Source organism: Gadus macrocephalus, chromosome 12 (genome assembly GCF_031168955.1).
Source record: "Gadus macrocephalus chromosome 12, ASM3116895v1".
Taxonomy (NCBI): domain Eukaryota; kingdom Metazoa; phylum Chordata; class Actinopteri; order Gadiformes; family Gadidae; genus Gadus; species Gadus macrocephalus.
Window position 1 is genome coordinate 1,458,754 of NC_082393.1, and position 24,266 is coordinate 1,483,019.

The following is a 24,266-nucleotide window of genomic DNA, read 5'->3' on the forward strand; positions in this document are numbered from 1 at the left end:
GCTGCTCATCGTGTATGTACATGCATCACTATTAGAGTCTCACTACTCATCATCGTGACATCATATCACATATTCATGATGTCAGAACATGAATGCTCCATTCGCAACGACGGCACTTTGCAGACGTATCTCATGCTGTCCATCATGGTTATGTCATGGATCACACATATCTGTACATGGCGCATGTCTAAACATAAATATTATATATGTTGCTATCCATCATGATTATGTCATGTAGTCACCAATATATCATGATTATCTCATGGTTGCCTTCCTATATTATCTTATTTAATGCAGGACTATTCATCACATGTATCGTATTTATCCTCATCCTCATCATATATCAATATATCTATACAGCTATATCTTTATCTATAGATATAGATAACTATATCTATATCTATATAGATATGCATATCACATATCTGTACATACATATCTCCTGTATGTATCCAGTGAGTGGCAGCTGTAACAGCTCAAACACGTTGGTGTCTTTTCATTTGATCTCTGGTTCGCTGGGGGCGGTGATCCCTGACCCCTGACCTGTGACCTGTGACACTCCAGACCCGGTCACATGTTGTCCAGCAGCCAACCAGAGTCTCAGATCAGTTACTGTATGCAGACAGCAGGTCTGTGTCTCTCTGGTTTATACCGGTTAATACTGGTCAACACTGGTCAGCACTGCGTAGTGACTGTCTGCACTCAAACCAGCTGGTTTATACCGGTTAATACTGGTTAACACTGGTCAGCGCTGCATCGTCACTGTCTCTTCTCAAAACCAGCTGCTTAAACCAACAGTTTGTATTCAATGTCTGCACTTACAGGCCGGCAGAGATTACACAGAGTACTGCTACAGTATGTACACAGTACTCATTCACGAGTACTGTCTGTGGACTGAGCAGAGATTAGAGCATTGAGCTGGTGTTTATCTGGACACAATGGTGGACTGAACCCTTTTCCCCTCCTTTAGAATCAGCAGCAGGTGGCCGCTTTCACACCGACCGCGTGGCCGGGCGGCGGGGCAGCGAGGCAGGTTTGATTCCCACCTGCGGCTCAGTGCTGCACATCATTCCCTCTCCCTGTCAACCCCCTGCCGCGTCTCTCTTCTCTCTGCGTCCGTGAAGCTCAAAGCCCCGCAGAGAATCAGCCTCACGCCAGGTCTATCAAATCAACGCTGGGAATCATAGTCACACAGACGTCACGTCCTCATTCTGTCATCTTCCCACCCACACATCCTCTCACCTATTCGTCCTCTACTCCACTCATCCACTCACCAACACATCCTCTCATCCACTAATCCTGTCATCCTGTCAGTCAATCATCCACTCATCCCGTCAGCCAATCAGAGGCTCTGGATGATTCCCCTGGGGTGACTCGGACTCCAGTCCAGGATGATGTCAGCGATGACGCCGTTGCCAGCGGGGTGTTGGCTGTGGTGGTGGAAGCGGTTTGGACCGGATATCGTTGGGGGAAGCTCTCTCTCTTCCCCCCGATGATGAAGTGGTTTAATCTCCTTACTGCTGCCGGAGTGGTTGAGGTGCGGCGCTAATCTGATTGGGTTAAAACCACCAGGAAGGTGCCGGTAATTCCCCCCCACACACAGACCCGGTCTTCACCGTGGTCTCCCTCCGCTCCGGCTCTAGACCTGGTGCACCCGGCGGCCATCTTGGTCCTTTGGATGGGGGAACATTCTAGAATCTCCACGACAACTCGACGCATCCATTCTCTTAGTCTGAGCCCTCTATTTCCCCACTCTGGAGCAGTTAGAGGGCATTTCCCCTGAGATTACAGAAGGTTCTCCCAGCCAACTAACCAATATGGAATATGGACGCTAGGTGACTCAACAATCTGTCCTTGGTCTGAGCGTGATGCTAACTTCCTCCATTGAACCTGACTCTTTCCATGTTAGCATTAGCGTTCAAGCTCTGGCGAAGCTCATTGGGTGAGCTTCTGGTTAGGGTATGATTTCATCACTTCATCATCTCTTCTTGGTGTCCCGGCTCTGTGCTGACACTCAGTGTTTTAAATGATGAGGGCGAGGAAACAGGAGAACGTCGTCTCTGATCTCTGAGAGCTCATGTCCTGTTTTCATCTGATACCGCGGTTCTGGAGCAATGCTGCGCTGCTTCTTAAAATGACTGTGAACAACATAATGGGTGTTTGCTTGCGCGTGTGCGTGTGTGTGTGTGTGTGTGTGTGTGTGTGTGTGTGTGTGTGTGTGTGTGTGTGTGTGTGTGTGTGTGTGTGTGTGTGTGTGTGTGTGTGTGTGTGTGTGTGTGTGTGTGTTCATCACAGACAGAGCTGCACTATTACAAAGATTACATAATGAACAATAATAGGAAATGTTGGCATTATGTAACACTGGTTACCACGACAGGTGCATTTGAGGACAATGAAAATATAAACAATTAGTTGTCGCTTTCATACCTGGATGAGATGATAGATTACGGTGATGGACAGAGACAGATATTTCTCGTGTGCCAGCAGAATACTGGAACTCGTATGAGTCACCAGAGAGGATTCTGGGAAATGCAAATTTGAGACAAATCAATCACTGAAGGCAAACCAGATCTCTTGTCATTCTGCTGGACTGCAGAGCTCGTGGTGGTCTGAAACCAGTTCAACCAGAGCAGGAGGAAATGCTTCCCAGTAATGAACGTCCTCTGGGAACCGTGACTCATCCCAGTTCATGTTTCACCGTTAGAACCCCCGGCACGCCCGTTGAAACGGCCCGTAGAGTCTCAAGCAGCCGACAGTAAAGCGACCAGATTTGAATGTGAATTTGTCTCCAGAACTCGGGTCCAGTCCGAAACGTTTCAGGGTTCATCTGTGGCCGTTTTGATCCGTGGACAATCTCTGCCCCGGTCTGAACCGCTCTGTGATTCAGCGGCGTGACCGCGTTCCTCTGTGACTGTGCATTATTTAAATGCTGCCATTTTGTTTTGACCTTGTACTCTACCTGAGTGGACAGCCGGTCCTGGCTCCATGGGGAGGGGGGGGGTGGGGAGGTGGGGGGGGCTCGGAGGCCGATCCGGACGTATTCATACTCGTGTTGTGGAGGAGGAGGACAGTGAGTCAGGAAGCGCCTCGGGTTCCAGGATGTCACACCTATCGGGCTGTATCAGGGCTTTATTGGTCCATGAAACGGTTGTAAAAAAAGAATTGATTTGATGTCACTCCTCTAGAGCTATGAAGGCACAGTTTATCTACGTGATTTATACTTTGATTATACTGTTGTACATTATCATCATTGTGAGTCCGATGATGATGGCTAGCTCGAAATACTTTGAAGGCATTGAGAAGATACAGCTGTAGTTCGACTCTAGCTGTGTGTTTGTGGTTAGTTTATTGCGATACATTCAGTCCAGCTATTAGCACCGATAGCAGTGCAAGCACTTTCAGCTCTTATAGCACTATGTTAGCTCTGTTAGCACTGTTAGCACAATGCATCCGTTAGCCAGCCAGGATCCGGTTCCAGCCGCTCCCGCCTTGCTCTGACCGGGTTTTCTCTCCAACCTTCAGCCATCCTCAACCCCAAGCAGCCCAAGGAGAACAAGAGCTTCAACTTCGACTACTCCTACTGGTCCCACACCACTGTAAGTAACTAGTCCTACTGGTCCCACACCACTGTAAGTAACTAGTCCTACTGTAACAACACCACTGTAAGTAACTAGTCCTACTGGTCCCACACCACTGTAAGTAACTAGTCCTACTGGTCCCAAACCACTGTCGACTTTGAAAATAAGAAACTTCCTAATTGTTTTATCTGAAAAAAATAAATACAAATAAATAAAGGTTACATCTGTAAGTAACTACCTTTACTGGTCCCACTCTACTGTGAGTAACTACTCCCACTACTACTAACATGTTAACATGAACACGTGTGCCCTGTGCGTGTGCAGCCGGAGGACTCCAACTTTGCGTCGCAGCTCCAGGTCTACAAAGACATCGGGGAGGAGATGTTGCTTCACGCCTTCGAGGGATACAACGTCTGCATCTTCGCCTACGGCCAGACGGGCGCCGGCAAGTCCTACACCATGATGGGCAAGCAGGACGTCAAGGACCAGCAAGGGATCATTCCCCTGGTGAGGAACCTCACCCTCTCACCCTCTCACCCTCACCCCCTCACCCCCTCACCCTCTCACCCCCTCTCAACCTCTGACCTCTCACCATCTCACCCTCACACCCTCTCACCCTCAGCGTCTTACCCCCTCAACCCCTCTCACCCTCTCATCTCTCACCCTCTCACCCCCTCACCCTCTCACCCCCTCTCGACCTCTGACCTCTCACCCTCAGCATCTGACCCCCTCACCCCCTCTCACCCTCTCATCTCTCACCCTCTCACCCTCTCACCCTCTCACCGTCCCTCTGTGTGACGGCTGTTGAGACCATGTAAAGCTTCCCACACCGTTAATGAAACCAGCATCAATCTAAATGTGTGTGTGTCGTCTTTAAGTAAGTCCAGCCTTAATACTGTCTGAACTGCGGCTCCGCCCCCAGCTCTGTGAGGACCTGTTCACCAAGTTCAACGACACCAACATCGATAACAACATGGCCTACTCCGTGGAGGTGAGCCCCTCGGATCGGCTGCCCGGCGCGTGACATCACAGAAACACTTCCCGCCGCCACAGCGTCGGCTCGAGGAGCGCTCTCCCTGGGCTGACCTCCTCTCTCTGCGTTCAGGTCAGCTACATGGAGATCTACTGCGAGCGCGTGCGTGACCTGCTGAACCCCAAGAACAAGGGCCACCTGCGGGTCCGCGAGCACCCTCTGATGGGCCCCTACGTGGAGGACCTGTCCAAGCTGGCCGTCACCTCCTACAACGACATCCAGGACCTCATGGACTCTGGGAACAAGGCCAGGTGAGGGGCACAGCTTCACCGCTCTGACCACACCCTGCACTCGCTGCTCCTGAACATCTGGAGCTCCAGGGAGCCCTAGTACACTCGGTCCTCCTGGCTGTTGAACATCTGGAGCTCCAGGGAGCCCTAGTACACTCGGTCCTCCTGGCTGTAGAACATCTGGAGCTGCAGGGAGTCCTAGTACACTCACTCCTCCTGGCTATAGAACATCTGGAGCTCCAGGGAGCCCTAGTACACTCGGTCCTCCTGGCTGTAGAACATCTGGAGCTGCAGGGAGTCCTAGTACACTCACTCCTCCTGGCTGTAGAACATCTGGAGCTCCAGGGAGTCCTAGTACACTCACTCCTCCTGGCTGTAGAACATCTGGAGTAGGCTCAGTAGCTCCAGGGAGCCCTAGTACACTCGCTGCAGCTGTCTGACCAGAAAGTTTTTGGGAACACTCGTGAGTAATGCTGAGGCTTGCATTTGGCGACCTAGTACTGTCCATGTTCCACGCTGGTGACCAGGACATCTAGAAGAGCATAGAAACGTAACATCTGCTGCTGTTTGAGCTTGTGAGCAGCTTGGTACCTCCATGACTGGAGCACACCGGAGAACCACATCGCAGTGCTGTGTAGTTCACTAGGGTACCGCAGTAACAGATCAAGGATGGGAGGGAGTGTGTAATTCTAGGTACACAGCATCCACCAGATTGTGTATCTGGTGGATGACACATAATTTTTAGGCTTCCTGGTGAAGATATTCAAGGCATTGTGGGATGCAGAGTTCGACTCCGAATGACTCATCAGATTCAATGAATGAACTAGGATTTCTTCTTCTTTACTGAAGTCATCTGTAGTACCACAGGACTCTACTACAGTACAGTAATAACCAGTGACCCATTTATGGGTTTTCTGTGCCTCCAACAGCAGGGTTATGAATAGATGAGTTAACACTGAGTTCAGAGGCATCAAAGACATTATACATGCTGTATGTTGGTAAGATTGCTGTTTCAGATCATTAAAACAAGCATAAAAGTGAAATTATAATAATCTGTGGGGATGCCATGGCCCCACAGATAAATGAGCAATTTGAATCTCCAAACTGTGTGTTGCAAAGGGTTGTGAGATTGCGATGCTTAGAGAGAGGTTTTCCTGATTTAAAGAGGCGGGAGAGGTTGTATGATAGATGCAGTCATCCGTTAATCCGAAACACACCTTGAAGGCCTACTTCTAACTATTCTATAATTCGTAGCCCTTGCAATTCTACTACTGAACAAGATTTGTGACACTTGTCCCAGCCTAGGGAGCGAAGCTGTCGAAGAAAGGATTAATTATGGCTTAATCATTTTCTTAATGATATAAGTTACCTGAACATTAATTAAGTCTTATCCGATTTTAATAGCATGGTTATCCATTAATCTTTAATTATTAAATAGGCCATAAGCCATTTTTGTTTGACATAACAACTTTGTTGTTATTCAATTGTGTTTTGATTGAGTCTGATGGTTCTCTTGTATTGAAGATGATTTGATTTAATCAAAACACAATTTAAATTTGTACGGAATAAAATGGCTGAAGGCAGCGTTTTAGTGTAATTGTATCAATTGTTAATATGATCTCTGTTGGTTCAGTAGGATCTTAGTGTCAGTTCTCTACTGCTCCATCATTGTTCCATCCTAACTCCAGGGTTATTTTTTAGGTCCTTAACGACTCTGGTCTGTTGACTTTACTATGTTTATACGTTTTGCCGCAGTCCCACTTTACAACCCTCCACCCTGAACCGCCCGTGACTGCCTGGTTTACTGCTGGTTTACTGCCCTATACACTGTACACATCCAATCAGCGTTGACTTTGTCTGTTCTTTGGATTCTGTCGGAGACGTTACATTCTATATAGAAGGTACATCTTAACAGAGTGCGCCCCCTGCAGGACCGTGGCGGCGACCAACATGAACGAGAGCAGCAGTCGTTCCCACGCCGTCTTCAACATCATCTTCACCCAGAAGCGCCGCGACGCAGACACAGACAACACCTCAGAGAAGGTACGTGTACCAGGTTTAGACTAGGTGTGTACAAGGTATAGACAGGTGTGTGCCAGGTGTAGACTAGGTGTAGACAGGTGTGTACCAGGTATAGCCTAGGTGTATACCAAGTGTCTACCAGACAGGTATCAGGTTTAGACAAGGTGTGTACCAGGTTTGTACCTGGTGTAGATAGATGTGAACCATGTATGTACCAGGTGTACACAGGTGTTTACCATGTGTGTACAAGGTGTAGACAGGTATGCACCAATTGTACATGGGTGTTTACCTGATGTAGACTGGTGTGTACCAGGTGTGTACAAAGTATTAACTAGGTGTATACAAGGTATAGACTAGGTGTGTACAAGGTATAGACTAGGTATGCACCAGGTGCAGACAGGTTTGTACCAGGTGTAGACAGGTATGTGCCAGACAGAGAAAGGTTTGTCCCAGGTGCAGAAAGGTGCTCACCAGGTGTCTACTAGGTGTAGACAGGTGTGTACCAGGTGCAGACAGGTTTGTACCAGGTGCAGAAAGGTGCTCACCAGGTGTCTACCAGGTGTAGACAGGTGTGTACCAGGTGCAGACAGGTTTGTACCAGGTGCAGAAAGGTGCTCACCAGGTGTCTACCAGGTGTAGACAGGTGTGTACCAGGTGTTCTGACCCCTTTTGTGTTGCAGGTGAGTAAGATCAGCCTGGTGGACCTGGCGGGCAGCGAGCGTGCCGACTCCACCGGCGCCAAGGGAACCAGACTCAAGGTGACTACCCACAATCCTTTGCTTCTCATTCAAATCCATCAAATCTAATGAGCTGTTACAAAATATCTGTTAACATTAAAATAGGGCTTCATACTAATGCTTACACTAATGCATATAGTATATGTATTATAGATAGCTAATATACTAGCATTGTACTGTTCTCTGTGTTATCTTAACCTGAACCTTGTGTCTGGTTAAAGGAAGGAGCAAACATCAACAAGTCCCTCACCACCCTGGGAAAGGTGATCTCCGCCCTGGCAGAAGTGGTACGCAGTCAGACTTTACCTCATCATCTGTATTTGATACATTTATTTGCATCGGTGTAACATGCATGTCGTTTGCATTGAGGTGACCTCGTCATGAGTCTGGAGGGATTGGTCTTACTTTTGAACCAGATCATTTCCGGCTGTTATGTGTAAACCTTTTCACTCTGCTCTTTTCACCTCTCAGGACTCTGGACCCAATAAGGTAAGATGTTGTCGAGGTCGTACGCAACAATCTTTCCTTAACAAATATGATGCACTTCAGTGTGAAGTGAACTTCTTCATGTCCAAGTGAGGCTGGGCAGACTTCAGAGTCCGCCCAGCCTCACTTGGCCATGTCTAAGTTCAGGTTCGTTGAGGTCCACGTTGTGAACCCCTCCAGCGGCTAGGGGCTCCACGTCAACACGTGTCCTCTCTCTGTGTCCCCTCCTGACAGAACAAGAAGAAGAAGAAGGTGGAGAACCACATCCCCTACAGAGACTCTGTGTTGACCTGGCTCCTACGAGAGAACCTGGGTACGACCACGTTGTAGCCTTTACCATCGACACAACCATGTGACCAAGTTAAACTTTGTTAACTATGTACTAAGTGTAAATCCCAAACCGCGTTGGAAACGGTGCTGCATCCACAGCTGCATCTCGTCGCCAGTTTAGTTGTGCGGGAGTCAGACTACACAATATAAGACACAATGTAGGTAGGAAATAACTTGTGTTCGGGGATTTTATCCTGCAGCTTACAACTCATGTATCAAGGTACTCTGACCTCTGACCTGTCCCACGCCGGTAATGTGAAGGCTCTAGCGCCCTCTAGAGGACAGGTAGAACACGATGACCTCCGGCGTGTCTCTGATTGACGCCCTCCTCCTCCTCCTCCTCGTCCTCCTCTTCTCAGGGGGTAACTCCCGGACGGCGATGGTGGCCGCGCTGAGTCCTGCGGACATCAACTACGATGAGACTCTGAGCACCCTCAGGTACCGCTTCACGTTCTCATGAGGAGATGATAATGATACGTTATCATGTGGTGCAGCTCAAGAGACTCAAGGACATCAGTCCTCAAACTGGTAACAGAGTAGGACAGAAGGGCAAAGACAAAAAAAAAGACAACACAGCAGGAACCAGGAGGGAGTTTTGAGAAGACCAGTACACATCAAAGGATGCATTTCAAATTTTTGGCCCATAATTTGTATCCATGGGAGAGGCTATTTGCATGGTTGGTGTTAGCTTCCCTCCGCCAACACCAAGCTACTGCTTAGCCAACAGCTGACACAAGGCTAGATGTCCTTCCACCTGAATGATTCCTCCTACACCAAGCTACCGCTAAGCTAACACCAAGCTACCGCTAAGCTAACAGCTAACAGCTAGCCCCAGCCTTGAGGCCACCCACCTGAATGACTCCTTTTCCGACACCAAGTTAACACCAAGCTATCACCAAGCTACCGCTATTCTAACACCAAGCTACCGCTAAGCTAACACCAAGCTACCGCTAAGCTAACACCAAGCTACCGCTAAGCTAACACCAAGCTACCGCTAAGCTAACAGCTAACCCCAACCTCGACGTCCACCCACCTGAACGCCTCCTCCTCCCCCAACAGGTACGCGGACCGGGCCAAGCAGATCCGCTGCAACGCGGTGATCAACGAGGACCCCAACAACCGGCTGGTGCGGGAGCTGAAGGACGAGGTGTCGCGGCTCCGAGACCTGCTGCTGGCCCAGGGCCTGGGGGACATCATTGAGAGTGAGGACCGCGCCCTTTATACTGGGGGCCCTCTGTTCTGGGGCCCCCGTTCTGAATTATTATGAACTGTTATAATTCAAAATGGTAATAGTAATGATTTGTCGTAATTATTATCGGTAATTATTATTATAGGTAATAATTATGAGCAGAAATAATCAAACATTATCATATTTATTCATTTTGATTTGACCCACACACCAACATGCTGATTCAGCTGTACGTTTAACAACCGTCTGTTTATGACTGTGAGGCTTCTCCCAAAGTGTCTTTAAGGGTGCGTTGAGTCTTTAGGGTCATTAAGGAGGCCTGGAGGTAGTCTGCGGACGACAGGGTTAGAACCCAGAGCCTCTTGGCTTAGATTCAAACCCGTAGCCACCTGCTTGTCCTGCCCACCTAGCATAGACACAGACTATCTAAAGGTACAGTACACAAATACTGACTAATGATAGTGCTCAATATGTATAGTACAAGTGTCCGTCACAAGGTTTGCACAACCACTCCCTTCTCCTCCCCTCCCACACTCAGTGTTGTCTCACCCTCTGTGTCCTCATAAACTACACCAGTGTTAAAGAGCAGCTAACAATCTAAATACAAATTGCAGGAACAGCTCCGCCTCTGGTAAAAAACTGCTACTACGCTTAAGATATAAAAGTGACATAATAATTGACCTTAGGAGGATCCGTCTCTGCATTTTGAATTTAATGTTTAGCTATCCTTTCAATGTTGTCACGAGAATGTCTGGCCTGCCTTGAACCTCTGGATGATGCGGTTGCACCATGTGACCCAGAGTGATGGAGTTGTGTTCAAGACAACCTGGAATTCTGAACTGCCAAATCAAAAGATTTGGGTCAGGTTTTGGCCTTTCTAACACATTGTTGTTTTTGGAGAGATCAGTGTGATCAGTTTGTTCAACACAGACTCTTTCCCTAAAATGTCACCCTGTGTCTTTTGTGTTTCTCTCTGTTTTTCTCTTCCTCTCTTCTTCACTTCCTTCTCCCAGCATTTCGGAGTTCTGGAACCGAGATAGCTGGTTTGAAATGTGTGTTTCTGTGGCTTTCGCTTATGCGCTCTTCTCATTTCAGCACGGCTAGCATCTTAGCATGGCTAGCATTTGAGCAACTGTTGCATATTAGCAGGGCTATCATTTTTAGCATGGGTAGCATCTGAGCACGGCTAGCATCTGAGCATGGCTAGCATTGTTAGCACGGTTCGTATAATTAGCAAAGCTAGCATCATTGCCATCGCTTATTGTTGTCTCTTGAGTAAGTCTTACGTACCCTTCTGTCTCTGCAGCCCCATCGTAGGATGACCAGCTGATTGTCAGACAATGGGAGATTAACGCTGATTGCATTCCACATTGATTGGTTGATTGATTGCTCTGTTGGAAGTATTTAAATCGTATTAACTATTGATTATGCAGTCAGGAAAAAAGCTATTAACCTTACGCCTCTGTACATTATCAATCGCCCTGATTGATTCCTGATACATCCAGATATTGATAGTCTTGGTGATATTTCTACGCTCTTGCTATTGAGACGTTTGGAGAGGTGTTGATGCTGCGTTCGGCCAGGCTGGGACGTAGGTGGTGTGAGGGTGAAGGAAGAGGCATCTGAATAAACTGAACCAGAGATTCCTGCGTGGTATCGAGAAAAAGGCAGGCAAACCAAACCCGACTCAGGATGAGGTGTTTAATAAAGCCAGCCCCCGACGGTCCATTACTCATAGTTTGATGGCTCTGACGGCGGTTTGTGCGGCGAGTGTCTGGCGCTCCACCCAGGTGGGTGCTCAACGCCGGTATGAGTCGAGGTGTGACGGCCCCCACACACACACACCGTGTGACGGGCTCGGAGCGCCTGTTAAAGCGCTACATGAACGCCGTGAGTTATTACGGCCGTTAGCTGAGACTCGGAGATGGTGCTCTGGAGTGGGTCTGCTGCCGTCAGGTTTATTCCTCCTTCCTGTTACCTAACGGGCGGATCCAGCGTTCCGCAATAGGCCAGCCCCCCCCCCCACACCCAAGACCTCGACAGGGCAACAACAGAGAGGAGGGAGTTCTAGGAGTACCATCGAGGAGAGTGCTTCCTGTCTGGGAGGGAAGCAGCCATCGGTCACGGCAGTGGTTTAGGTATCCTAACGTCCATCTGAGGACCCGTTGGGAGACAGGCGGGATAATACGGGTATGTCTAGACGTGTCCGTCGCCCGGGTTTTTTTATTGCTCTGCGTTGCCGTGGCAACACCCGATGACTGATGGCGTTCATCCCGACAGGATGTAATTAGGTGAGGGCCGTTGCGTTCCCGGTAGACATCGTCACACAGCGTAGCGAGGAGGAGCGGAGTGGCTCAGAGGAGCGCTCAGAGGAACCGCCATTGGAAGGAGGTCTGACCACGCTAGGACGTGAAGTTAGCTTCACATACAATGAAACTGCTGGGTGAAGGAATGCAAGATACAACCATAAAAACAAGATACCTTTACAGGACATAATGCTAAACAATATAAACAATGGATGATTATATAATATTCTATGATAAAACGTACAGAACAGACTGCGGGTCGTTTCCTGCTCCCAGGACATGATTTCCGCGGCGGCCATTATGAAGCCTCAGTAATGTGTGTCCTCTCTGATCAGCCGCTGATATTAATGATACGACCCCCCCATGGTGTGGCTGGTCTGCCTCCCTGAGACAGGAAACAGAGGCGTGTCGTTCCGTGGTCCATGGCCAGAGCAGAGCTTAGCGAGCACTTCAGTGACATCCGAGGTGCCGGTTCCCTGCTTCTCAACGTCCTCTTGAAACGTTAGATCTGGTGCATTTGAGGTGTGGTGATTCAGCTGCGGTGCTTCACGCTCCAGAGGTCCTTTAAGGCATCGTGTTAATGTTGTGTCAGGCCCAATCGCAGGGAATTAACAGCTAGAAGGCAGGCAGGTAGCCAATCACAAGTTGAGTAACATCCAAAGGACAAACAGGATTAACAAGGATGAACTACAAGAGACGGAGATATTGAAAACGACCGATCAATAGGGTGAGATCCATTGGAAGTTAAACACACAGAACACAGAAGGAGTCTTCAACACAGGTGCCACCCAGGGGACCACTGAGACTCAGGGACTGGCAGTGAACCAGGTAGGGGCCAGGGGGGGGACACCTGTTGGCTGAAGGGTTTCACCGTCAGACACGTCAGTGGGGGGTCTGCGGTCCTGCCGTCTGCATCTGTTCAGCTGCTTCCCGTGCTTCGGCTTCTTAAACGTGCCGCTGCTCCGTCGACGCGCTTCGCTCCTCACGTTTCCTCTGAGTCCGTTGGTCCTTTCTAGCTTTCCACTGATTCCTTTCTCTCTTCCTCCCCCTCTACTCCCCCCCGTCTCCCCCTGCTTATCTCTCTGTCTGCTTCTCCCTGCGTTTTGTCCTCGCTCACCTCCCAAACTCTCCTCACCCCCCCACACCTGACTCCCTCACCCCTCACTCCCTCCCCCCTCACTTCCCTGTCTCCCCCCTCGACCTCACTCCCTGTGTACACGCCCCCCCCCTCCCCCCGCCTCCCCTCCCCGACAGACTCGACCGATTTGAAGAACAATAACAATAAAGGCCAGGCTGTCAATCAAAAGGGTGATCTCTCCACAGTGACCAGTAGCACGACAGGGATGAGCCCCTCGCCCTCCCTGTCGGTGCTGTCCAGCCGGGCCGGCTCCATCGCCAGCCTGCACGACCGCATCATGTTCACCCCCGGCAGCGAGGAGGCCATCGAACGCCTCAAGGTATCCATCACCTCTCGATCACGGATCGATCATGGATCGATCACGGATCGATCACGGATCGATCACGGATCGATCACGGATCGATCACGGATCGATCACGGATCGATCACGGATCGATCACCGATTGATCACGGATCGATCACGTATCGATCACGTATCGATCACGTATCGATCACGTATCGATCGCGCATTGATTCACTAGTGTTGAAAACATACAATATTATATAGATAACGTGTTGACAAGAGTTGCCAGTAATGTATCGATAATGTATTGATGTATTGATAACATTGATAATGTATTGAAAAGGTGTTGACAATGTATTGATAATGTTGCGTGCCCGATTATTAACAGGAAACCGAAAAGATTATCGCTGAACTCAACGAGACCTGGGAGGAGAAGCTCCGTCGCACTGAGGCCATCCGGATGGAGAGGTGGGGTCTGGCTAGTGCCTGGATAGAACCAGGATATTACCTGGATAGAACCAGGATATTACCTGGATTGAACCAGGATATTACCTTGATATTACCTGGCTAGTACCTGTATGTAACCATATATTTTATTTTTTATTCTTACTAATAAATGACTATATTCTGGTATTTCCCTGGCTATAACCCGGCCATTTCATGGCTGTTATCTGGCAAACAAATGGGATAATAAAAGGACTGTATGTGAGTGTTTGTCCATTTTTATCCATCGTCCTCTGAGCTGTGAGTGCTGGCTTCTGATTGGCTCTCTGCTGTCCTCAGAGAGGCTCTGCTGGCGGAGATGGGCGTGGCCATGAGGGAGGATGGAGGAACCCTGGGCGTGTTCTCCCCCAAGAAGGTACGGACGGAGAACGCCAGCGCCGTCTGAACAGCCGTAGTACAATAGATTCATATGATATGGTCATATCATTCAAATGATTCATGTAAAGAGCAGCCGACTAAACAGGATGGGGGAAGAGGAGATCACGATTTGTTTGTCCCGGAAAGGGAATTAAGGTGCAGCAAAGAGAGAAGAGAATTAAATCAAACAAGAGAAGATAAAAATACACCAAAAAAAGCGAATAAAAACGGCACTTCCCATGTATAAACCAATTTATACAAAGACAAATACATCTAACAAAAGAGATGTATCTATTGATCTCAGATGGGGAATCTGAGATTAGCAATAACCAATAACCAATGGATGACTAACCCACTATTCATCTAACCTGTAAAGCCTTCAGACAGCCACCGAAAGCCAGAGCCTGTCTTTATAGACACAGTGGGGCTGTTCTCTCCCAACGAGGTTTGTGATTCCTGAGGGACTCTGTAGAGTCACAGCTCCTGAGTGCTCTCCTACCTAAGAGCTCTTCTTCCAAAGAGCCAGTCTACCTCAGTGCTCTTTTACCTGAGAGCCGTTCTATCTGAGTGCTCTTCTACCTGAGAGCTGCTCTATCTGAGTGCTCTTCTACCTGAGAGCTGCTCTATCTGAGTGCTCTTCTACCTGAGAGCTGCTCTATCTGAGTGCTCTTCTACCTCAGAGCTGCTCTACCTGAGTGCTCTTCTACCTCAGAGCCGTTCTATCTGAGTGCTCTTCTACCTGAGAGCCGTTCTATCTGAGTGCTCTTCTACCTCAGAGCTGCTCTACCTCAGTGCTCTTCTACCTCAGAGCCGTTCTGTCTGAGTGCTCTTCTACCTCAGATACTCTTCTACCTGAGAGCTGCTCTACCTGACTGCCCGTCTATCTGCATGTTCATCTACCTGGCTGCTGCTCTATCTGAGAGCCGCTCTATCAATCTCTTCCAGTTTGACCTACCTGACGTTCCTCCTCTCTCTCTAACATGTGTAACATCTATTGCTAACGCATTGATGACATCAATCTAAAGGCCGTTGTTTCCGTCCAGACCCCTCATCTGGTGAACCTGAACGAAGACCCCCTGATGTCAGAATGTCTCCTGTACTACATCAAGGACGGCGTCACCAGGTAAGGAGCTCAATGAAGGTCCTGTCACCAGGTCAGATGTCTCTCCTTCTTCTGACCAATGTACTTCGCTTTGGATAAAAGCGCCTTCTAAATGCCCTAAATGTAAGCCCCAATGTAGGCTCTAGCCTAGCGATGTGGTTTACGTCTCGAGACGGTTCATGGTTGCTGTTGTGCAGGGTCGGCCGCGTGGACGCCAGCAGCCGCCAGGACATCGTGCTGAGCGGACACTTCATCATGGACGAACACTGCACCTTCACCAGCTCCACGGGCCCCACTGGAGAGGGTGAGCTACGTAGCCTCCCTGGCTAATGCACTAGCCTGGCTAATGTACTAGCCTCGCTAATGCGCTAGCCTAACGAATGAACTAGCCTGGCTATAGCACCAGTCTAACTATACACTAGCCTGGATAATGCACTAGCCTCGCTAATGCGCTAGCCTAACGAATGAACTAGCCTGGCTAATGCAGTAGCCTAACTATACACTAGCCTAGCTATTCCACTAGCCAAGCGAATGCAGAATCTGAAATATGGTGCCTCCGATACTTTGAGCATTTGTAGAAATAGTAGACTGTTAGATTTCCGTCCTAGGGACAAGGTATTTATATCTTCCTTTTAAATCGGTCGATAATTGCTATGGAGCACCGACTGGTGACTCAACAAACCGCCGTCTCCAAATAGACATCCATCTGTTCCTGTTGATTGGTGGATGAGGTGCATGTTGAAGTAGGAGAGCCAACCACAACACAGCAGACGGTGGATACTCTCAGAGCTCTGCGACGGAGCCTTGGCATCCATCGACTGCTCTGTGGAGGATCTCAAAGCTCTGTTGGCCGGCTGGAGAGGATGTTCTCCTGACGTTCCTGCTTGTTCCCTCTGAGCAGCCGTGGTGTTGGAGCCCTGCGAGGACGCGGAGACGTACGTCAACGGGAAGAGGGTGGCCGAGGCCACCGTCCTGAAGTCAGGTGAGCCGTCGGGACTTCACTCGGTGTTGAGAAGGTGCAAAAGGTTCAACAAAGTCAGTGTAGGGATGAACCGACACTCAAATCTCGTCTCAAACTTCAGGGTTTGCTACACATCCGTTCGGTCAACTGAATGGAAGCACGTGTAGCAACCAATATTTAGATTATACATATTGATATATCAAGATGTACACTACACTATTCTGCACTATTACTAAATTAGTCTTTGGACTCCCTATTGGTAGGTCTTCTGCAGTGATGCCAGTAACGCGTTAATTAGTAACGCGTTACTGGCCTCCGACTACTTTTTTCAGTAACGAGTAATCTAACACGTTACTATATCCAAACCAGTAATCAGATTAAAATTACTCATCAAAGACATTGTGCGTTACAATTCTTTTACCGGAAAAAGTTCGTTTTGGCAAAACCGGTTGTCATTTTTTATTTTTAGGAGGCAGGGGGTGTTTTCGCAGCTAAATGTAACTAATAAAGTAACTTGTTATCTAACTTAGTTACTTTTAAAATCAAGTAATCAGCAAAGCAACTAAGTTACTATTTTAAGGAGTAACTAGTAATCAGTAATCGGATTACTTTTTCAAGGTAACTGTGGCAACACTGGTCTTCTGTTTAACTCTGAGGAACTGTTTTTCCATATGCCCTTTAAATATTATAAATATAAAATCTTAGCCTGGCGATGAACCGTTATCTAATACCACGGTGGGTCTCAACACTGTATCGGAGACGGCCGTGGGTCTTGATGCGTGGAACTCTGCCCCCCCCACCCCCCCCGCGCAGGGAACCGCATCATCCTGGGGAAGAGCCACGTCTTCCGCTTCAACCACCCGGAGCAGGCCCGCGCAGAGAGGGAGCGGACGCCCTGCGCCGAGACCCCCGTGGAGCCCGTGGACTGGGCCTTCGCCCAGAGGGAGCTGCTGGACAAGCAGGGCATCGACATGAAGCACGAGATGGACCAGAGGTAGGGGGACCGGGCGCGGGGGGGGGGGGGGGGGGGAGGGTCTGTTGGTCCAGGACTCGAGGCTCTAGGTAGAGAACTCTGAAACGCAATCTGCGTTTGAGATAACGATGGACTTCCTGGCTCCAGTAAAAGCCCTCCCCAAGAACCCTCTTGTTGCACAGACACACAGAAGGCTGATTCTAAAATGGCTTCTCGTGCTTCTCTCAAACCCGCTAATGTTGGTGAAGGTGTTGTAACGTATCCATGGTGATGTGTCCCCAGGCTGCAGGAGCTGGAGGAGCTCTACCGTAAAGAACGGGAGGAGGCCAACCACCTTCTGGAGCAGCAGCGGCTGGTGGGTAGATCAGCCAATCAGAGGCCTAGCCACGTGAACGTGAAACTGGTCCCCGGCGTGTTGTACCGCTGTTCGGGCCCGCCTTGCTCTGAGGGTAACTGTGTGCTCGGTGCAGGAGTACGAGAGCAAGCTGGAGGCGCTTCAGAAGCAGGTGGACCGCTGCCTGCCCGACGCCACAGAGGAAGAGGAGGAGCCGGAGGAAGAAGGTAGCGCTGCACTCAAACTGTCGTTTCAGTTGAGTTTAGTCGTCTTTGAGGGAACACCTTGAGCCGGATGAGGCTACCTGTATGGTGGAGCCAAGGCTCTGTTCGAGCCGAGGTAGCGCTTTGAGGTCAATATAGTGATACATGTTATGCTGGTTTGTTTGTGCGTCATATATTGTTAATAAATAAGCTATAGCTCTTTAAGTTAGGTCACTCAGAAGCTCTTGTTGGCCTGGCCCGGTCGACCTTCTGTCATTTTGGAACATTTCTTCAGTCATTCAGTCTTCGGTCATTCAGGTAGCACTTTGATTCAGAGGACTCAAATACATGTTAGTACGGATGCTTTTATCCAAATCCCCTCACTTAGAACAATCAGGATCGGAGTGGCCTTAAAACATTAGTAAGTGCTGCATGACGATATAGAAATCAGGAAGCAATGTCTAGCACATAAAAGGTCCATCTGGGTATTACAAAGTGCGCTCCGATTCCAAAGTGACGGCGAGATGTTTCCGAACGCCCGTCGTTCGCTTTAGCGTTCACGTTGTGTTTCCACGGTAACCCCCAGTCCAGTGGACGGCGAAGGAGACGGAGCTGGCCGTGTGGGGCTTCCGCAAGTGGCGGTCGTACCAGTTCACCTCCCTGAGGGACCTGCTGTGGGGCAACGCCATCTTCCTGAAGGAGGCCAACGCCATCAGCGTGGAGCTCAAGAAGAAGGTCAGGGAACATCCGCCCCTCGTCTTCGATCACCGGGGGCCTTGGTGCTGCCGCTCCGTATTGACCTCTTCTTCTTTCAATGCTTCTAACGATGTTGGATATCTGATGCGACCTCGTGCTGTGGTTGTAAACGCTGCATGTTGTGGTTTTTATGTGCGGCCATTAGGACACTGATGTATGCCTTTTGAATCTGCTACTGTTATTAGTACACTTTAATCCAAAGTGACTTACAGTAAATTCAGACACAGTTCCTTAAGGAGAGATTAGGGGCTGGGGCTTCATAGCTTAAGGCATTGAGACTAGAACCCAGAACTTTTCAGCTGGGAGTCCAGCTGCCTCGCCTCTCCTCCTTCCTGCTCCCAGACCACGGATCCAGAGAGACGTAGCCTGTGTCCCGGTGTATTTCACCTCTATCACGGGCCGTTTCTGGCTATTCTACTAGCCTAGCTATTCTTCTAGCCTAGCATTCTACTCGACTAGCTATTCATTTAGCCTAGCTATTCTACTAGCCTAGCTATTCTTCTAACCTAGCTTTTCATTTAGCCTAGCATTCTAGTAGCCTAGCTATTCTTCTAGCCTAGCTATTCTACTAGCCTAGCTATTCATCTAGCCGAGCTATTCTACTAGCCAAGCTATTCATCTAGCCTAGCTATTCTACTAGCCTAGCTATTCATCTAGCCTAGCTATTCTACTAGCCTAGCTATTCATCTAGCCTAGCTATTCATCTAGCCTAGGTAATGCACTGCCCTCTGATCCGTTTCCGTCCCCCCCCAGGTCCAGTTCCAGTTTGTCCTGCTGACGGACACGCTGTACTCCCCGCTGCCCCAAGACCTGCTGCCCCCCGAGACCGAGAAGGACCGCGAGGCGAGGCACTTCCCCCGCACCATCGTCGCCGTCGAGGTGCAGGACCAGAAGAACGGGGCGACCCACTACTGGACCCTGGAGAAGCTCAGGTACCACAGCAGGGGACGAGTCTGAGTGTGGAGAGGGTAGAATGGGTCTCTAGGTGGAGTCGGCGTGTAGCGCTGACTGGACTGGATGCCTGGACTCTCCTCGTGGTTAACCGGCCAGCACCACATCACCAATTGAATATGATGTGCATGCATTTACCTGTACGTCAATTATGGCCCCCATTGCACTCCTGACCATCCCTGGAAGAAGGGATCCCCTAATTTGCGTTTCTTCTCAAGGTTTCTTCCTTGCTAATTTCAAGGGAGTTTTTTCTAACTTAAAATTGAATTGAATTGAGTTTGGAAGGGGTTTGGCTGGAGGTTTGGGATTGCCAAATTGGGATTTTGTTTGGTCTTTGAAAACCCAATCGATTGTCATCGGAAGTGTTCTACTTGTCGGAATTGTCCTCTACCAAACCATCCTAAGTGATAATTCTTAGTGACAAGATCCTGACATTAGCTGAAACCGAGCCTGACATGTGTATCACCAGAGGTGTTCTTCATGCCCCCCCACAGACAGAGGCTGGACCTGATGAGGGAGATGTACGACCGGGCCGCCGAGGTGCCCAGCAGCAACGCGGTCGAGGACAGCGAGAGCGTGATGACCGGCGGAGACCCCTTCTACGACCGCTTCCCCTGGTTCCGTCTGGTCGGCAGGTAACGGACCAACCACTAACCCCCCAACCACTAACCCCTAGGATGAACAACCAGTAACCCCTACCATGGACCACTTTAATGACCAACCACTAACCGTGACCATGGACCACTTTAATGACCGACCACTAACCCCTAGGATGGACCACTTTAATGACCAACCACTAACCCCCATGATGGACCACTTTAATGACCAACCACTAACCCCCATGATGGACCACTTTAATGACCGACCACTAACCCCCAGGATGGACCACTTTAATGACCAACCACTAACCCCCATGATGGACCACTTTAATGACCGACCACTAACCCCCATGATGGACCACTTTAATGACCGACCACTAACCCCCAGGATGGACCACTTTAATGACCAACCACTAACCCCCATGATGGACCACTTTAATGACCGACCACTAACCCCCAGGATGGACCACTTTAATGACCAACCACTAACCCCCATGATGGACCACTTTAATGACCAACCACTAACCCCCATGATGGACCACTTTAATGACCAACCACTAACCCCCATGATGGACCACTTTAATGACCAACCACTAACCCCCGTGATGGACCACTTTAATGACCGACCACTAACCCCCATGATGGACCACTTTAATGACCGACCACTAACCCCCATGATGGACCACTTTAATGACCAACCACTAACCCCCATGATGGACCACTTTAATGACCAACCACTAACCCCCATGATGGACCACTTTAATGACCAACCACTAACCCCCATGATGGACCACTTTAATGACCGACCACTAACCCCCATGATGGACCACTTTAATGACCAACCACTAACCCCCATGATGGACCACTTTAATGACCGACCACTAACCCCCTAGGATGGACCACTTTAATGACCAACCACTAACCCCCATGATGACCCATCACTAACCCCCAGGATCGATGACTTTAATGACCAACCACTGGCCGACATTAACCAACTCAGACCAGCACTGAGTAAAGGATCCTCACAAAGCAAGTTACCAACATGTTGGTGCGGTTTAACCGTTGGAATCCCTTCACTGTTACTGTTAAGAGTGAATAACCACAATGGTGATGAGTGATATTGATATGGAGGGCTTCCTGTACTCAGCTTGTCTCTCCCAACTGTCTTCCTCTACTGTTGATCACCATGTCCACGTCTAAGATCCTGAAACAGATCTGAGATCTGGAAGGTGAGGTTTCTCTGGGGGGCCTTGATCTGGCCCGGTCCTGGTCTGGTTGGATCCGGTCTGATCCGGTCTGATCCGGTCTCGGAGTGTGTGTGTGTGTGTGTGTGTGTGTGTGTGTGTGTGTGTGTGTGTGTGTGTGTGTGTGTGTGTGTGTGTGTGTGTGTGTGTGTGTGTGTGTGTGTGTGTGTGTGTGTGTGTGTGTGCTTCCACTCTGACCAACGTACTAACCTAGATCCCGCCCCGCCCTGTCTCCGGTTGCCCCAGCAACCTCATTTTCAACGCGTGTATGAGCGAGCGCATGAGCGACCCCACCCCCTCCCCCACCCCGTCGGTGTCGGAGGTGACGGAGCCGGCCGACGGCCGCGGGGGGGAGGACCTCGAGGACTTAGAGGACCTGGAGGATGATGAGATCTTCCTGGACCACCCGTGCTTGGAGCTCGGGGGACAGGATGATGATGAGGTGGAGAAGGAGGATGAGGAGGATGAGGAGGAGGAGGAGGAGGAGGAGGAGGAGGAGGGGGCGTTCTGCGGAGGCTCCAGCGAAGGCCAGGACCCCTTTTACGACCGCTCTCCGATATTCAGTGTAGTGGGAAGGTTGGTGAGGTTCCAGAGGCCTGCTGGGAAGGAAACTAGCTCTTTCACGCTGAGGCACTCAGGGTCTGCTCCCATGCTGAGAGGGAGGAGCCAATCCTAGCCCCGCCCCCCCCACCCCCACCCCCTTCTATCATTATGAACATGACCCTTCCATGGATGGACCGCTCCGGGTCCAGAATGTAAAAGTCCGGTTCCATGTTTTCGCTCTGTCCCTGCACTGAGCCAGCAAGCGCCAGCAACCATGCAATCAGATCTAGCCAATCGGATGGGTTGGGGCGAACTGGCCAATCGGATGGGTTGGAGTCAACCCGCCAATCCGGTTGGCTCAAACCGCCGTGGAGGACTTTTACCTTCTAAACCAGGAAGTTTCACCACTTCCATTTTGCCAAAATGGCAAACATGTTTTGTTTACGTGTTGTCGACAATCCATTGAAAAGCGTCGCTAGGTGATAACGTTTTTTTGTCTCAGCACCGACTAAAGTTAACCACAGCTAACTTTAGAGCCGCTCACGTTGCTTCCTGCCTCCCCCCCCCCCCGACATCATCACCATACCTCCACCCAGCGGGCATCATCGCTCCACCAGTTTGAACGTTACATGGAGACGGGTGGAGGTTGCCACTCACAGAACACAGACACCAACATGTAACCTGCAAGCACAACATTACAGTCCCCACTCCACTCCACTGCCTCAGGGTGTAACACATCCATGGTGGGCAGTAAACACCCGGGAGGATTCCTACTTTCTGAACCCGAAGGAGCCTTCTCTGCCCAGGGTTAGACTGTAGGTCATGAGTACCATTCAGTCTTAGGCATGACTTGAGAAAACCTGGTCAAATTTAGAGATGTTTAGTCCAAAATACGAAGTCTGAACAACCTTGTTCGAACCCAAAACGGATATCCATTTAGTTGGATTGTGCAATGTCCCCATGTTACTACTTGAACTAGTACATTAAATAGTTCTTTAACTAGTTCTTAAACAAGTTCTTGCCCTTTAAATCTGGGTGCTTCAGCAGCATTCTCCCTCTCTGTTTTGGCCCTCCAAGTGACCTGAACGCTGCCTCAAAACGTTCCTGCTTACTCATCCATCCCTTTAATCTCCGTCAGTGCATCACTGCTTATGCCGCTCGTGAGACACACTCTGATAACACTCATATCGATCCCTGAGCGGGAACCTGGAGCGGACACTGGTAGACATTTCTGGGCTTTTAGGCTTGCCATAGTCTGTTCTGCACCTTTGACCCCTTAACCCCTAACCCCCGCTGATCAGAGCGTTAGCTGGCACTTAAAGCGTCCCTGCTGCTGAGAACTGCCCCGCAGAGATCCAAGCAACGTTGGCTCCCCACCGCTGCTTGTGCTGCCGTAGCTCCCCGCTGCGTGTGAACGTCTCGAAAGGCAGCAAACCTCTGGCCCACAACGGCCCTGACATGTCTGTGAGGGACTCATCTTCCTACCGACCCACCACAGCGGTAACCATCCTGCCGGGCTGTGGGGGGGCAGAGTAGACGGTGGGTAGGAGATGCAGAGACAATCAAACCTGGAGGATCTCAAGATGAAAGAGCTGGTTTCTACTGCAGCAGTCTCTTTTAGGCATGCCAGAGCACCTTTTTGTTGCGGGGTCAGTTTTCACTCGAACTTTACGTCGATGCCATTTTCTTTTATTTTTTTCCGTTGCACCAGTGAGCTCCATCCCGTCCTGACCTCATCCTCCCTGTTACTTTGCCGTAGCGCGCCGTGTGTCAGCCGTTGCCAGTGTTGTTGCAGCTGAGTCGTGGTTCGTCTCATGGTTTCTGTTTGGTATTCTTTGAGTTCCTTTGAGTCTGGAAGCTGAGAAACGTTTCTTACGTTTTTTTACTAATTATTTTTAGCAATCACCCTTTTTGTCCTGAGCATGCCTTCTGTACGCCTCACCAATCTTGTCATCTACCCCCTTCTTTAACTCTCCCGCACCCTTAAATGTCTACCCGCTTCCCTCGATCCTATTGGCTCTCGGTAAACGAGGTACCTTAGCACTCTGCAGGTTCGACCAATCGAGAATTGAGGTACATTCCGAAAAAGACCAATTTAAATCTAGAGAATAAGAATGAGTAGTATGCTCCCTTATTATGAAGTATAAGTCGAGTTACACTCCTGTTGTAAAGGGTTAATCCAAACATAAGCAGTACAACAGGAAAAAGAATGCTCCATATCTTCGTTTAGAGCCAGGTACACCCGTCAGATAAACAGATTCATCTGCCACTATTTCTTCTCAATCGTACCGAGAACCGCGACCGCGCATTCGGCTTATCGGAAACCCAGATAGCTCCTCCTGTGCCCAGTCCGATCTACCTGTCCTGTCCTGTCCGGGCCGGTCAGAGTACAGATCCAGAACCTAGT

At 49.6% G+C, this 24,266-nt stretch overlaps 1 protein-coding gene across 10 annotated transcripts in view; it reads left to right on the forward strand.

The window, feature by feature from the left end:
• kif1aa (kinesin family member 1Aa) overlaps positions 1–24,266 on the forward strand; it is a 51,429-nt gene that overhangs the window by 8,162 nt on the left and 19,001 nt on the right. For 3 of the 10 annotated variants that reach the window (XM_060067204.1, XM_060067205.1, XM_060067206.1), the window contains exons 3-27: positions 3,523–3,596; positions 3,903–4,085; positions 4,501–4,569; positions 4,684–4,862; positions 6,773–6,884; positions 7,544–7,621; positions 7,822–7,887; positions 8,072–8,089; positions 8,321–8,399; positions 8,776–8,854; positions 9,476–9,618; positions 10,619–10,657; positions 13,166–13,368; positions 13,721–13,800; positions 14,116–14,191; positions 15,237–15,316; positions 15,493–15,599; positions 16,197–16,277; positions 17,070–17,250; positions 17,512–17,584; positions 17,700–17,790; positions 18,353–18,501; positions 19,276–19,454; positions 19,968–20,108; positions 21,563–21,892. In XM_060067204.1, coding sequence (XP_059923187.1) covers positions 3,523–3,596; positions 3,903–4,085; positions 4,501–4,569; positions 4,684–4,862; positions 6,773–6,884; positions 7,544–7,621; positions 7,822–7,887; positions 8,072–8,089; positions 8,321–8,399; positions 8,776–8,854; positions 9,476–9,618; positions 10,619–10,657; positions 13,166–13,368; positions 13,721–13,800; positions 14,116–14,191; positions 15,237–15,316; positions 15,493–15,599; positions 16,197–16,277; positions 17,070–17,250; positions 17,512–17,584; positions 17,700–17,790; positions 18,353–18,501; positions 19,276–19,454; positions 19,968–20,108; positions 21,563–21,892 — 2,890 coding nt within the window. The remainder of the gene's footprint in view (positions 1–3,522; positions 3,597–3,902; positions 4,086–4,500; positions 4,570–4,683; positions 4,863–6,772; positions 6,885–7,543; positions 7,622–7,821; positions 7,888–8,071; positions 8,090–8,320; positions 8,400–8,775; positions 8,855–9,475; positions 9,619–10,618; positions 10,658–13,165; positions 13,369–13,720; positions 13,801–14,115; positions 14,192–15,236; positions 15,317–15,492; positions 15,600–16,196; positions 16,278–17,069; positions 17,251–17,511; positions 17,585–17,699; positions 17,791–18,352; positions 18,502–19,275; positions 19,455–19,967; positions 20,109–21,562; positions 21,893–24,266) is intronic. The other 7 variants (XM_060067208.1, XM_060067211.1, XM_060067212.1 and 4 more) reach the window with 4 other exon arrangements.